Genomic DNA, 15,854 nt, shown 5'->3' with positions numbered 1-15,854 from the left:
TGCCTGGTGTGGCCTCCTAGCCCCTGCCTCTGCACAGCACGATGGCAGCACCCTCGTCCCCCCAGTTTACAGGGAGCCTGACTGAAACCCCTCTGTTTGCTCCCAGCTTGCGGACTCACTGGTACCCATGGAGATCAAGCCTGGCGTTTCCTTGGCAACTGTCTCGGCCGTGCTGCACACTAAAGATAACAAGCACATTCTCCAGGTATTGTCAGGGAGGGCGAGGGCCCTGAGATACAGCGGACCTGCGGGAAGAACCCCGTGCAGGTGGGGGCCCTCCCCCCAGCGCCTCGCGCCTCACTTCATGGCATGTGTGCGCCTTGGGGGCAGCTCTTTGGGCCCTTGTCTTCACCCCCGCCCCGAGAAAAACCCCCTTCAGGGTTGGGCTGTGTCGCTCTTGTTCCTCTGCATCACATGCCCATAGCGGCCACTTAAAGTGCGCTGGACCCCGGGCCAGGGCCCTACTGGGTGTTGTCTTATTTAATCCTCACAAAGTTCTCTTTACTATCACCGTCTTAGAGGCAGTCTCTCTGCCCTTCATTTTCTTGACAGAAGGACTGTAGCCAGTCAGTCTGACCCCACAGCCAGTGTTCTCGGAGCTGCTGCCCCTTCATAACCGACACGGGTTATGAAGACCTTACGCAGACAGCACTGAGTTCAGTCAACTGAAAATTAAGAATAGATTTTGATAAAAGGAAGAGATCTTTGCCGAATAAGGTGTTAATTCTATGTGGATAGTTGGCTTTAGCTTGTGTGCATTATGTGGAAATCCAGCTGGAGCCCCAGCTGATGGTGACCCTGAACGCAGGCCCAGGGCCCTTCCAGGAAGCGGGTCCCGTGGGCCGGGTAGCTTCACTCGGGCTCCCGGGTGACTCCTTGATGAGATCCCTGTTTTCCTCCCACCCAGCCCCCGCCCAGGCCTGCCCAGCCCACAGGCGGCAAGAAGAGAAAGCGGGCCAGTGACGACATTCCAGACTGCAAGGTTTTGAAGCCTCTGCTGAGCGGCTCTATCCCCGTGGAGCAGTTCGTGCAGACGCTGGAGAAGGTGAGCGGATGGGGTGCACTGTCTGAGGCCCCGCGGCCCCGCTCCCGGGAGTGCGTGCTGCCGCTGTTCGCCGTCTCCAGTGTCTGCGCTGCTGGCCCTGCAGCATCTGCTTGCTCCTCGGTCATGGCGGGGACAGAACCAGGCGAGGGCCACGGAGACTTAGAGGAGAGCGGGCCCCCCTTCCCCCCAGCACCAGGCTGCCCCCCACCCCCACTTCTCGTGGGAACCAGACCAAGGAGGGGCCTTTCTTTCTTCGAGGACGTAGCTGTGACAGATGGGGCAGGGGGACGGCCAGGAGAAAGAAGGGTCTGCCCCCTCTAGAGCCCCACTTTCCTATGAGAAGACCCCTTGCTGTCAGAGCTAGCATGGCCAAGTCAGAGGAGATACGAGTCTCGGGCAAGACTCGGGGGCACAGGGGTCACTGATGCCAGATCCGCAGGCACTCAGGAAGCAGAGCCAGCGATTCCCAGACCGAGTGGGAGGAGAGAGAAGCAGGCAGTCATTGTGGAGGATGGTGGTGCCTGCACTGGCTCAGCGGCCATCCCGCCCCTTGTCCCTGCTGGCTGCTCCCCGCAAGGCACAGATTCCATGACTACAAGTAAAAAGAAAAAAGTTTAACCTGAAAAGATTTTGTAATTCTGGCTTTAGTCACAGGACTTCAGAGATCCCTGTTTTGGCATCAGAATTATAGAATCCTTTATAGAAAAGAGGAGGAATTGGCTAAAGATAATATTATTCGTGTTGCTTCTTGCAAGAAGAACTGCAACTATAGTAGATCATTACAGGAAAAGAGACTTTCTTCTGTTAAACTATTTACTGCCTTTTGCCCAAACTAAATAACTCAGTCGCTGAGGTCTTTCAAATCTTAAAAGCTTTCTCTTTATTGGGAATTTTCTTCAGTAGTCGTTTGATTTTCCCTGAAGGGAGGGCTTTCCCCAAGTTGTGTGGCTCTCCTGGCCCCTAGTGACATGGGGACACCCCGTGGGAATTACCCCAGGGAGCTCCATGTGCCATGATCACACCAGTAGCAGCTTCCTCCCGACCGTGCTGCGCCCCCCGGCCCTGCTGACGGGACTCACGCTTGACTTGTTTCTTAAAGTCTTCAAACAGCTTGCTTTCCCAGAAAGACTTTGTTTAGCTCTCCTGCCTGGGTGCTCGGGAGTTGACCCCTAGGCCCCGACCCTAGCTACTCCCCCCACCATTTCTGCCCCACCTCCTTTGCAGGAGGAATATCCGTGGCTGCCCCAAACTACACTGAGATTTCCAGAGCCAGGTGTGGAGAATCTCCCTAGGTCATGTTCATTTACCTAGCCTGTGTCCTTTCCAGGCAAATTAGTCCTCTTTCCATTTCTTTTCTTCTTTCTCAACTTGACATGTGATGTGTAAGAAAATTCTGAATTAGCATTGGAGGTGGCCCTGGAGAAGTATTTGATATGCTGCCTTATCTGTCTTCTCCCTTGGGAGGAATTTGCCACATCAAAAGGTCAGTGGTATCTTGCTGTGAAGAATGGCATTTTCCTGGGACAGGATGGAGTTTTACCAGGGACCACAGGCGTGGTATGGAGGCTGGTACGGAACAGCCTGGCATCCCAGGCTCCTGAGCTCAGGTGCTTAGATGTGCTCCTCAGATAAAAGCTTAAGCAGGTTGTAGGAATTCTGCTGTGTTTTGCATGAGATATTTGTATGTTTGGGGGCTTCAGTTTGAATTCTGTTGCTGTAGCTGGTCCTGTGATTAGTCTGTAGAATTGCACTGAGTGTCCAAAATGCCAGTTTCTAGGATGTTCAGTTTAGCCAATTCTAGGAAGCGTGATTTTAGAACTCTCAGTTGCTGAAATGTCCTCTGGCTTTTCAGAGCACCCAACATCCTCCTGTCCCTTTTCTTTTGGAGCAGCATGGCTTCAGTGATATTAAGGTGGAAGACACAGCCAAGGGCCATATCGTCCTGCTGCAGGAAGCTGAGACACTCATCCAGATCGAGGAAGATTCGACCCATATCATCTGCGACAATGACGAGATGCTCAGGGTACGCCTGCGGGACCTTGTCCTCAAATTCCTACAGAAGTTCTGAGTGGAACACGAAAGCCATCTCCACTTCCCTGAGACCCTGCTGCAGTCCTTCACTGTGGCTGCCCAGCACCCAGCGGAGGAAGGCCATGCAGCCTGGCAGGTCTCTGTGGTGGTGGTCTCTGGCTTGAGCAACATTCTCAGGAGTTACGGCCAGAATCTCCCAGTCTGGCTTCTTGGTACTGTTTCAGGCAAGAGCTTTTCCTTTAACCTTCAGCCTCATCTTCTTCCCAGTCCTGCCTCTCTCAGGTAGCCAGGCAGGTGAGGCAACAAGCCAAGGAGAAGGCTGAGAGCTACAGCAGCTTTCCAGGAGGTTAATAGTGGACGGAGAGGTAAAAAGATGAGGACTTGTGACCTGTTTTTCATGGTTTCACAGGCCTTGGGCAGGGGAACTAGTCTTTGAGTTTGTTTTACTGTCTACAGTGCTGTACCTGATAAGAAAGATGCTCCCCCAAAATTAGCAAAATGAACCCATCTATCTGTATTTTACAATGTGAGCTCATTTTGTTAATAAAACTTATTTTTTATAGAAGTAGCTGTGTTCTGGTAAACCTACAATTTATACAGCCATTTAGTATCTGAACGAATATGAAAATATACAGAACTGAACTTAGAAAACACCACAGCAAATTTTAGTTTGGTATGTGCATTAGTATATTTCTTAAATTGTACGAACGGGTGCTTAACTTCATCTGAGCTGTGTCAGTATGAGAAACACCAGCACAGAGCGCTGACACTGACCTTGACCTTCTGGGGGAGGGCCTGAACCAGCATCTCAGGCTCCACCCACAACCCTCCGCTCACCACTGCTTCTCCCACAGATGATCAGGATTCTCCGCATTGCGCTGAGCAGTAAAGTCAGATGCCTGTGTCTGAAATAATGGAATTGCTTAAAACAGGTATTTACCAGATTACATCAACTCTGAGATAGCATCAGTTGTAACACACATGCCAATTTTGCAAGTATTAAAATGTGGAGAGTAGCATACAAGTCTTAGAACTGGCCAGCAGTAGAAGTAGACGCTTACCGTCTTTTCGGGCCAGTTGAAATTCAGTTGGAGGTCAGTCCAACCTGGCCAGCAGCAAAGCATCACAAAGGGCTTTAGTGACCCAAGAACTGTAACACTATAGAACTACTTCCTCAGGTTTCATGGAGAGTTGGCTGTCAGTTCTGTCTCTGGAATGGACACGTCAGTGGGAAGCAGTTCTTCATTAGAGGAGGAAAAAGGCAACTTCATTTTTGCCATCTCCAACTTTGCCAGTCTTGGGCCCAGGAATGGTTCAACCCTTCTCTGTTTCCCAATGTGCAGGTCATTCCAGTCGAGGGGCCCAGGGTGTGTCTGCAGCATAAACTTCGGGAGAGGATTAACATTACAAGAGGCGGACATGCCATGGTTATGAAAATTTAGTTTTGTTTTTAGTAGGAGAATTGTAAATATGCAGCACGTGTAGGCACACTTCCTAGTAAAACTTGAGAGAAGCAAGCTTTCTAAAGTCTTCTTAACGTCTTGAAAAATGCAAATGCAGTATGAAATAGAAAGAAAAATCAAAATGGTTATTTTACTTAAATGTTCCAACAGTGATACGTCCAGGAATGACTTGGATTTGTCCAAGTTGGATTTCTGTTAAGGGCTTGATTAATCCCAGGGGATCCGTGAGAGGTGCTTGAGAGGTGGTTACTAAAGAGGCAAACAGTCCATAAACTGATGTGCAGGAAATAAGAAATGATGACGGTTCTAACTGTCATTACCACCTACTTCATGGCAGAAGCCAGAGAGAGGAAGAAGCAAAGAATCATTTGTTAGAGCAGAGAAATCTAGAGCCGGCCCTCCCAAGTATTAGGAGAGAGCAGTTATGAATAACTCTACCTAGAGTTCAGGTATTTGGATACCAAACCAGGTTGGTGAATAGAAGACCCAGAAGAAATGGTGGGACCTGCTGTTAGCGCTAGAATTATACCACCCATAGTGGCTTTGTTATTTGGAAATGCAGCCCGCTGACTATTCACACCGATCTGGGGAAGAGACGGACATTTAGAAAAATTTCTACTCATAAGCCCAACAAACGCCTAATGATTAAATAGTAATTGAAAAAACATTAAAAATAGTGAGGAGGGACCTGATTTTCTTATTTCTTTTGATCTTTCTGCAAAGTAGTATATCTATTGCTGTGTAGCAAATTAGCCCAAAATTTAGTGGCTTAAAATAGCAAACACTTATTATCTCACTGCTTCTGTGGGTCAGAAATCTGGTGTGGCTTAGCTGGGCGCTCCTGGTTCAGGGGCATCTCTCCACAGGGCCACAGTCAAGGCGCTGGATGAGGAAACTGAGGTACAGCAATTAACTTTCCCCAAAACCCATCGCCAGTAAGTGGCTTCTGCCTTACCTTAACAAACATCGTGTGTGAGCACCAGAGGTCAGGAGCTGGGGAAGGGACTTGAGGCGTATCGTCCATTTCTTTTTAAGTAATGGTAACAACTATTTGTCGTCTTGACCCCTGGAGAGCTTGAAGCCTTTGGGCCTCACCGTTTTCCTATAGAGGCAGAAGTTGGCTTTTCCAAACTGTAGACATACCTTGGGGATATTGCTGGTTTGGTTCCAGACCACAACAATAAAGCACATGATCACAGTAAAGCAAGTCACATGGATTTTTTCATTTCCCAGTGCATATAAAAATTATGTTTATACTGTAGTCTATTAAATGTGCAATAGCATTATTTTTTTTTTTAAAAAAGTGTACAGACCTTAATTTTAAAATAATGCTGCTGGGGAAATGGCACTGATAGACTTACTTGACGCAGGGTTGCCACAAACCTTCAATCTGTTAAAAAAAAAAAAAAAAAAAAGCAGTATCTGCAAAGCACAATAAAATGAGGTTTGCCTGTACAGTGAAGTATCAACAGAAATGAGAGTGCAGAAACCTCCAAAGCTGTATGATCATATATTCATGTGAGCCAAGCAAACTGGTGAGGAAAGGGAGCTACTTTCCTTTGGCCCAAGTCCAGTTTTTCCCCTACAGCCATGAGGAAAGTTGAATGCTGTCTCATTGTTTTCATGCCATACTGTGGGAAGGTAGAAAACCTCTGATGTCCCCAAATTCACTGCAGTGGAACTATGGGTAAATTACTCTTTTTCAAACCTAGAATGAGGTAAAAATAACCAACTACAGTTCTGACAGAAGTCGCAACTAAATTATGGAGATAGGCAATGTAGAACTGAGCCAAACATGTCTATTCTTGCAGGAGGCTGCAGCCAACACTGTTCTTGGATCCCATTTTAGGTTTAATCACATCATAGAAGCATTTTACCATCTATAGATTCAATGCCATCCCTATCAAAATTCCAATTGCATTTTTCACAGAAGAAAAAAGTCAAATTTGTATGGAACCAGAGAAGACCCTGAATAGCGCCTCCCCCCCAAAAAAAAAATTCATGAGAAAGAAGAACAAAAGCTGGAGGCACAATTCCTGATTTTAAGCTTTAGTACAAAGCTATAGTAACCAAAACAGTATGGTACTGACAAAAATAGACACACAGGCCAATGGAACAAAATCGAGGGCCCAGAAATAAACCCACACATATACAGTCAACTAATATCGACAAGGGAGCCAAGAAGACTCAATGAGGGAAGGACAGTCTTGTCAGTAAGTGGTGTTGGGAAAACCGGATAACCACGCACAGAAGAATATCTTACACCACTCATAAAAATTAACTTGAAAAGGAATAAAGACTTAAATGTTTAAGACCCAAAACTAGAACTACTGGAAGAAAACGTAGGGTGAAAGCTCCTTGACATTGGTCTTGGCAACAATTTTTTGGCTATGACACCAAAAGCACAAGCAACAAAAGGAAAATAAACAACTGGGACTACATCAAACTAAAAAGCTTCTGCATAGCAAAGGAAACCAGCAAAATGAAGAGGCGACCCAATGGGAGAAAATGTTTGCAAACTATCTGATAAGGGGTTAAGAGCCAAAATATATCAGGAACTCATACAAATCAATAGCAAAAAAAGTGGGCACAGGACTTGAATATACATTTTTCCAAAAACATACGAATGGGCCAAAAGGTACATGATAAGGTGTTCAACATCACAAATCATTACCGTACACATACACAATGGAATATTATTCAGCCATAAAAAGGAAGGAATTCCCATCTTTTACAACAACATGGATGGACCTTAAGGGCATTATGCTAAGTGAAATAAGTCAGACAAGCACTATATGTTCTCACTCATGTAGAATCTAAAAGAGCTGAACTCAAAAGATAGAGCAGAATGGTGGTTGCCAGGGGCTAGGATAGGAGGTGGGGAAATGGGGAGATACAAATGTCCAGCTATAAAATGAATAAGTTCTAGGGATCTAATGTACAGCATTGTGACTGTAATTAACAATGCTGTATTATATACTTGAAAGCTGTTAAGAGAGTAGATCTTAAAAGTTATTACCACACAAAAAGGTAATTATGTGACAGGATAGAGTTAACCTTATTGTAGTAATCATTTCTCAGTGTATATGTGTATCAAATCCTGTGTACACCTTAAACTTACATATGCTGTACGTCAATAATATCTCAATAAAACTGGGAAAAAATTACATGTATTAAACTTAAGCATTTTTTGAGTCATAGGACCACAGATCTTTGAAAGGTGTTTTGCCCACATCTTGTCATTAAACATGTGGAGTATTTCTTCTCTCCCTTATATTGTTATCTGAGGCCACTGAAAAAAAATAGGGGTGTATCCTCTGCATGATAATTCTTATGTTAGCAGGATTTATCCTTTACCCTTCTCTACGATAAACCACAATAGTAATTTCTAAGGCATTTATAAGTCTTCATGACATACAACTATGAAATCAGTCACAAATGAAAACTCACTTTAATGCACATCATTACAGTAATTTGGGGTTACTAAACACACCAACTAAAAGTTTGATAACATTTTTTAGAATATCTAATATAAATTTTTAATCTAGTAACTAATTACACTGCTCACAATATTTTGAAAATAAAGAACTTTGTTCTCTATTTTTGTTACAAAGTCTTTTCCAATCATCTATAGGCCCTTCCAGCCATCAGTATTTATTAAGCACCTATTATATCCTGTGCATTGTGTTGTCTCCAATGACTTTTAACTCACCAGAATAACAAACAGACAAAATACAAGTTTCTCCCAAACTTCTCACAAGTATAGAGAAGCAGATTTCCAGGAACATGAGCAAAATATTGTTTAAATAGAAAATCATACATAGAATTAATAAGTTAGCAAGATTGCAGAATACAAGGTTAATATACAAAATCAACTGTATTTTATATATTAGTAATAAATAATTAGAAAACTTGTTAAAAAACAGCAGTTCTACTCTTAATAGTGTGAAAAGACACAGGAATAAACTTTTGAAAAAGATGTGTAAGATCTCTACACTAAAAGTCTCAAAATTGTGATGACAGAAATTAAATAAGATCAGAATACATGAAGAGATATATCATGTTCATGGATTAGAGACTCAGTATTATTAGTATTTCAATTCTACACATTGATATACAGATTCAATACAATCTCATCAAAATCCCAGTGGATAACAAAAAAAATGTTTTTTTTTTAATGGGCAAAGGACTTGAATAGACATTTCTCTGAATAAAATATACAAATGGCCAATAAGCACATGAGAAGGTATTGAACATGATTGATTAGTCATTAGGGAAACGTAAATCAAACTGTCAATGAGGTATCACTGCACACCTACTAGGATGGCAATAATTTTTAAATTATTAATTACAAAACAAAACAAGTAATGGAAAGGATGTGGAGACACTGAACCCTTGTGCACTGCTGGTGGAAATGTTAAATGGTACAGCTGCTGTGGAAACTGTTGGCAGTTCCCCAAAAAATTAAACATTGAATTACCATATCCAACAATTCCACTTATCAGTATATACACAAAAGAATTGAAAGCAGGGACTCAAACATGTTTGTACCTCCATGTCCGTAACTATTTATGATGGCCAAAATGTGGAAGTAACCCAAGTATCCTTCAACAGGTGAATGGACAAAATATTTTATGCCATAACTATACACGCACAATGAAATATTGTCCAGCCATAAAAAAGAATGAAATTCTGATACATGCTACAACATGGATGAACCTTGAAAACATGCTATATAAAATAAGCCAGACAAAAAAGACTTAATACTCTATGATTCCGCTTAAAATGAATATCCAGAATAGGGAAATCCATAGAAACAAAATAGAGGTTATCAGGAGCTGAAAGGAAGGGGGGATGGAGAGTTACTGTCTAATGGGCACAGACTTTCTGTTTGGGAAGACACAAAAGTTCTGGAAATAGCTAGTGGTGATGGTTACACATTGTGAATATACTTAATAATGCCACTGAATTGTACACTTAACAGTGGCTAAAATGCCACATTTAAATTGAAGTTAGAACACATCCTCTCACCATACACAAAAATAAACTCAAAATGGCTTAAAGACTTAAACATAAGACATGACACCGTAAAGCTCCTAGAACAGAACACAGGCAAAACATTTTCTGACATAAATTGTACCAATGTTTTCCTGGGTCACTCTACCAAAGCAATACAAATAAAAGCAAAAATAAACAAATGGGACCTAATCAAACTTACAAGCTTTTTGCACAGCAAAAGAAACCATTAAAAAACCAAAAAGACAACCTACAGAATGGGAGAAAATATTTGCAAATGATGCAACCAACAAGGGCTTAATTTCCAAAATATACAAACAGCACATAAAACTCAACAACAAAAAAACAAACAACCCAATTGAAAAATGAGCAGAAGACCTAAATAGACATTTCTCCAAAGAAGAAATACAAATGGCCAATAGGCACAAGATGCTCAACATCACTAGAGAAACGCAAACCAAAACTACAGTGAGGTATCACCTCACACCAGTCAGAATGGCCATCATTAAAAAGTCTACAAATAACAAATGCTGGAGAAGGTGTGGAGAAAAGGGAACCCTCCTACACTGTTGGTGGGAATGTAAGTTGGTGCAGCCACTGTGGACAAAAGTATGGTGGTTCCTCAGAAAACTAAAAATAGAGTTACCATATGACCCATCAATCCCACTCCTAGGCATATATCAAGACAAAACTCTAATCCAAAAAGATACATGCACCCCTATGTTCACATCAGCACTATTCACAATAGGCAAGACATGAAAACAACCTAAATGTCCATCGACAGATGAGTGGATAAAGAAGACGTGGTACATATGTACAATGGAATATTACTCAGCCATAAAAAAGAACAAAATAATGCCATTTGCAGCAACATGGATGCAATTAGAGATTACCATACTAAGTGAAGTAAGTCAGAAACACAAATACCACATGATATCACATACATGGAATCTAAAATATGACACAAATGAACCTATCTGCGAAACAGAAGCAAACTCAGAACAGGCTGGTGGTTGCCAAGGGGGAGGGACTTGGGGGAGGGATGGAGTGGGAGGTGGGGTTAGCAGATGTAAGCTTTTATATAGAGAATGGATAAACAAAGTCCTACTGTATAGCACAGAGAACTATATCCAGTAGCCTATGATAAACCATAATGGAAAATATTTTTTAAAAGAATGTATATGTATGTACATATACATATGTATGTATGAATCACTTTGCTGTATAGCAGAAATTAACACAACATTGTAAATCAGCTACACTTCAATTTTTTTTAAGTTTTAAAACGTGGCTAAAATGGTCATTTTAAGTTCTGTGTAATTTACAAGAATTTTTTTTTTAATTGTCAATTCCAGCAGGATAGAAAATCATTTTTTTTTTAGAAAAAAAACTGACAAACTAATTCTAAAATTTATATAGAGAAATACAAAGTAACTATAATATCCAAAGCAATTTTGAGAAAGATGATCAAGTTGTAGAACTTATACTACTTTATTTCAAGACGAACAAGAAAGCTACATTAATTCAGACAATCTGGTACTAGTAACAAATCAGGACAGGAAAGAGAGCTCAGAATACCCACACTTACACAGTCATTACGTTGTCAACAAAGGCCCAACCAATTCAGTGGAGAAAGAAAATTCTTTTTAACAAATGGTGCTGAAACAACTAGATATTCATGTGCAAAAAAAAAAAAAGAGAAAAGAAAGAAAGAGGACCTCCTTGGTGGTGCAGTGGTTAAGAATCCACCTGCGAATGCAGGGGACACGGGTTCGTGCCCTGGTCTGGGGAGATCCCACATGCAGCGGAGCAACTAAGCCCATGCACCGCAACTACTGAGCCTGCGCTCTAGAACCCTCAAGCCGCAACTACTGAGCCCACGTGCCACAACTACTGAAGCCCATGCGCCTAGAGCCCGTGCTCCACAACAAGAGAAGCCACCGCAATGAGAAGCCCGTGCACCGCAAACAAAGAGTAGCCCCCCTCACCACAATTAGAGAAAGCCCGCACACAACAGTGAAGACCCAACACAGCCAAAAATAAATAAATAAATAATTTTTAAAAAAAGAATAGAACTCTACTACCACACACCACACACAAATATTAACTTGAGATGCAGCCTAGACCATACAGCTTTTAGTGGAAAAATTAAAAGAATATCTTCATGACTTTGGGTAAGCACAGGGTTCTTGAGTCACAGAAAGCAATGACAAAAAAGAAAAAAGTTCTAAATTACATCTCATCAAAATGAAAAGCTTCTGCTCAGCACACGATACCATAAAGAAAATGGATAGGCAACCCCCAAATTGGGGAAAATATTTACAGCACATACATCTGACAATAGACTAGTATCCAGGGTAAACAATTCCCACAACTCAACAATAAAAAGAAAAACAATATATCCATACTGTGGAATATTATTCAGCAATAAAAAGAAATGAACTGGCTTCCCTGGTGGCGCAGTGGTTGAGAGTCTGCTTGCCGATGCGGGGGACGCGGGTTCGTGCCCCGGTCCGGGAGGATCCCACGTGCCGTGGAGCAGCTGGGCCCGTGGGCCGTGGCCGCTGGGCCTGCGCGTCCGGAGCCTGTGCTCCGCGACGGGAGGGGCCGCAACAGTGAGAGGCCCGCGTACCGCCAAAAAAAAAAAAAAAAAATGAACTATCAAACCACAGAAAGATGGAGGAACCTTAAATGCATATTGCTAAATGAAGGAAGCCAACCTGAAAAGCCTATATATTATATGATTTTAACTGGCATATGACATGACATTCTGGAAAAGGCAAAACTGAAAAAGACAGTAAAAAAGAACAGTGGTTGCCAATGGTTGGAGAGAGGAATGGGTGGGACACAAAGGACTTTTAGGAAAGTGAAACTGTTCTATAGATACTGTAAGTGGATACAGGTCATTATACTTTTGTCAACTCCCATAAGAATATTCTGCACAAATAATGAAGCCTAACATAAGCTATGACTTTAATTAATATGTCAATACTGGCTTATCAATTGTAATAAATGTACCACACTAATGCAAGGGGAAAATGGGGGAGGACAAACTGTACTTTTCACTCAATTTTCCTCTAAACCTAAAACTGCTCAAAAAAATTAAAAATGTTTGTCACACGGTGTGTGGGATGTTAGTTCCCCGACCAGGGGTTGAACCCGGGACATGGCAGTGAAAGCACTCAGTCCTAACCACTAGACCACCAGGGAATTCCCAAAAATGTATTTTTTAAATAAAGCAATGATAAAAAAAAGAAGACAAACCAAAACAAAGTTTAATGGGCAAAAATTTCACAAAGGAAATACATATAAATGGAGTAAGCACATGAAAAGGTACTTATCATTAGTCATCAGGAAAATGCGAATTCAAACTACGAGATACCATTACTCACCAACCAGAATGGCTAAAACAACACGGCCTGACACCACCATTGGCGAGGCTGGCGAGGATGTAGAGCAACTGAAACACAAAATTATTGGTGGGAATACGAATGAGTACGATCACTATGGAAAAAGGTCTGGCAGTTTCTTATAAAACTAAACATGTGTATCCCTACCTTATCACACAACAATTATACGCCTAGGTATTTACCCGAGAAAAAAACATAAATCCACAAGAAGACTTGCACATGAATGTTCTTAGCAGTTTTATTCGTAACAGCCAAAAACTGGAAACATCTCCAGTGCCTATCAAGAGAATGGACAAATGTTGTTAATCAAGGGAATACCTCTCTCAATAAAAGGAACAAATTACTCATACGTGCAACACTGGATGAATCTCAGAAACACACTTGAGTTTCTAGAAGCCTTGCACAAGAGTAAAAATTGTATGACACTATATGAAATTCTAGGAACAGGAAAACTAATCCAAGATGAAAGAATAAAATCACTGTGGGGTGGACGTGGAGATTGACTAGGAATGAACATGAGGAAACATCCTGGGTTTGACAGAAATGTTCTATATCTTGATGGGGTTGGTTACACAAGTGTATGCATTTGTCAAAAGTCAAGAGAAAGTACACTTAAGATTTGTGCATTTCAATGTATAAATTTAATATGGAAATTTTACATTAAACACATAGAAACTAATATTGACCTCCAGTTAATGATGTGTGTGCTTATGTATTTAGAGGGAAGTGTATTAATGCCAGTAATTATATACTTAGAAATGCACCAAAAATAGGATGGATAAAAGGGATGAAAAAAAAAGAATAGAGGAATAAAAAAAATGGACAGAGGAATGAATCTATAGATAGCTTTATAAAGCAAGTGTAGTAAAATGACTGTTAGGTATACAGGTTTACAGTATAAAAATTATTTAAACTTCCCTGTACATTTGAAATTTTCCATTATTAAATATTAGGACCAATAGGTTAAATAAAATCTAAATAGGTTAAGTTCTCACATAACAACCCTACAATATGACCAAGATTCGTACTCTTTCGCAATATGAAGACAAATGAAGAAGGATAAAACAATTTGCCTAATTAAAACAGGTCAAGAAACAGGTGAAATTTAACAGCAACCCAAGGCTGGTCCTAGTGCAAGGCTTCCCACTGTACTTCATGATCTCTTCTGGAATCCATTCTGGGTGTTTAATTCTTCTTGCCATGCTCTCTTAACCCCCTTTGTCAATGAAGATTTAAATAATAAAAATAGTGAATATAATACTTCTTAGCTGTTGCTTGCCAACTTCCTGCCACACTCTGGTAATACCACGTTAGCTATATTCCCAAAGCACCATGGTACTGATTACTCTTCAGCTTGTTTCCAGCTATGATTTCTATGTGACCCCCCCTTAATTTTGTCGTCAAATCATTTCATTCATCAAAAAACTATTTCGCAAGGAGGAAGAGAGGGAGGGAAAAAACTGTTTAGCACTTAAGTGCTCTATTCTCAAGAGGCTTGCAAGCTGGTGTGGGAAGCAGACCCATAACCATTACAGTGTGCGGTGAAGTAAGACAGGTCAGCTGCTGTAACAGGAGGTGGGCCAGGGGCGGTGGCGGCCATTAGAGGGGGACAAGCAACTTCTGAGAAGGGAGGGTTTCTTGAAGGCAATGCTTCAGCTGAGCCTGGAATGAGCTGGAATGCAGAAAGTGCCACTAAGAAGTTTCCAGCATGTTACCCCAATGACAGTGCATTTCTGTTGTGTGCTGAACAGTGGACTCTTCATGTTTATGATGTTTACTTTCAACACATCTTCAAGACGTGGGCACACTCCTTGCCATTTTATGGATAAGAAGTTTAGAATATAACGTGCTCCCCGCCAGTTTAATGGGTGACCCAGGATCTGAACCCACAGAGTCTACTCCAGGGTCCATATCCTTAACCACAGCATTATCCTTCTTAACCACATTTTTGAAAATATGGTGGAATCTTCGATTTCAGTGACAATAACATCAACCGCTAACATTGACCACTTTGGCTTACCTTGCTAAGTCCAAGCCAGAACTAGCAGGAACAGAACCTCAGTTAGACATGTTATCTCTGTGTCTAGTACCACGCCCATCTCGACAGCCTCATGTCACTTCGTCTCTCTGGCCCCAGCACACGTGGTAACAAGGAGATGGATGGCTGCAAGAATAGAAGCCTGACAGCTCCAGCTCCAGACCAAGTAGGCATCCCCACCCGATACGACATCATCTTCCCCCCTCACCTGCCGCAAACCTACCGCATCAGTTGTCAACCCTAGTCTCGGAGTAACACTGAACTGTGGGTCCCAGGCATTCTTAGGCTTGTTAGTACAAACCAAACTCCCAACTGCAGAACCCAGGAGAGGTGCACCCCCAACTCAGCTTTTCTCTGCCTTCCATCCTCCGTCCTGTCTCCATCCGTCTTCTCCAAGCCTGTGACTCGGTGCTCGCTCCCTGAGGATGGCTCTGACCCCACAGCTGAGCAGAAGCCAGACATCAAAAGGACAGTTAAGCACCAACTAGATGCGGGAGCTTTCTGTGGCTCCTTGGAAGTCAGCAAACAACCCCCAGACCGACGGGGCCATTCAAAGCCAGCCCTCTCCTCTGGGCTGGGAACACGTACACTTGAGCTCCCCGGCACCACACCACACACACTGAAAAGTTACCGTGAAAAAGTAAAGGAGGCCAACACGTGCCACATGCCACCCCACATCCCGCTCAAACCAGTTCGGTGACACCTACGTTCCTCTCTATGTAATCACATGACTAATCCCAGAGACGGACGCAGACAAGGCTGCCGGCGTCCACGCACACTGACAGCATCAGCCGGGCTCAGGCACGCAGGCTGCTCCGGGACCAAATCACAGCGTACAGTCGTGCTGGGAG

General features: G+C 42.5%; 1 protein-coding gene across 4 annotated transcripts in view; it reads left to right on the top strand.

Moving 5' to 3' along the window:
* INTS9 (integrator complex subunit 9) overlaps nt 1–7,691 on the top strand; it is a 113,495-nt gene extending 105,804 nt beyond the window's left edge. For 3 of the 4 annotated variants that reach the window (XM_060301311.2, XM_030879137.3, XM_060301312.2), the window contains 3 exons: nt 107–205; nt 908–1,045; nt 2,937–3,934. In XM_060301311.2, coding sequence (XP_060157294.1) covers nt 107–205; nt 908–1,045; nt 2,937–3,113 — 414 coding nt within the window. In that variant the 3' untranslated portion in view covers nt 3,114–3,934. Of the gene's footprint in view, nt 1–106; nt 206–907; nt 1,046–2,936 lie in introns of all 4 variants that reach the window. The other variant, XM_030879135.3, reaches the window with a different exon arrangement.
* Nucleotides 7,692–15,854: the final 8,163 nt, after the last annotated feature.

The sequence above is a fragment of the Globicephala melas genome, chromosome 6 (genome assembly GCF_963455315.2).
Source record: "Globicephala melas chromosome 6, mGloMel1.2, whole genome shotgun sequence".
In the NCBI taxonomy this organism is placed as follows: domain Eukaryota; kingdom Metazoa; phylum Chordata; class Mammalia; order Artiodactyla; family Delphinidae; genus Globicephala; species Globicephala melas.
This window is presented reverse-complemented; position numbering and strand designations above follow the sequence as displayed.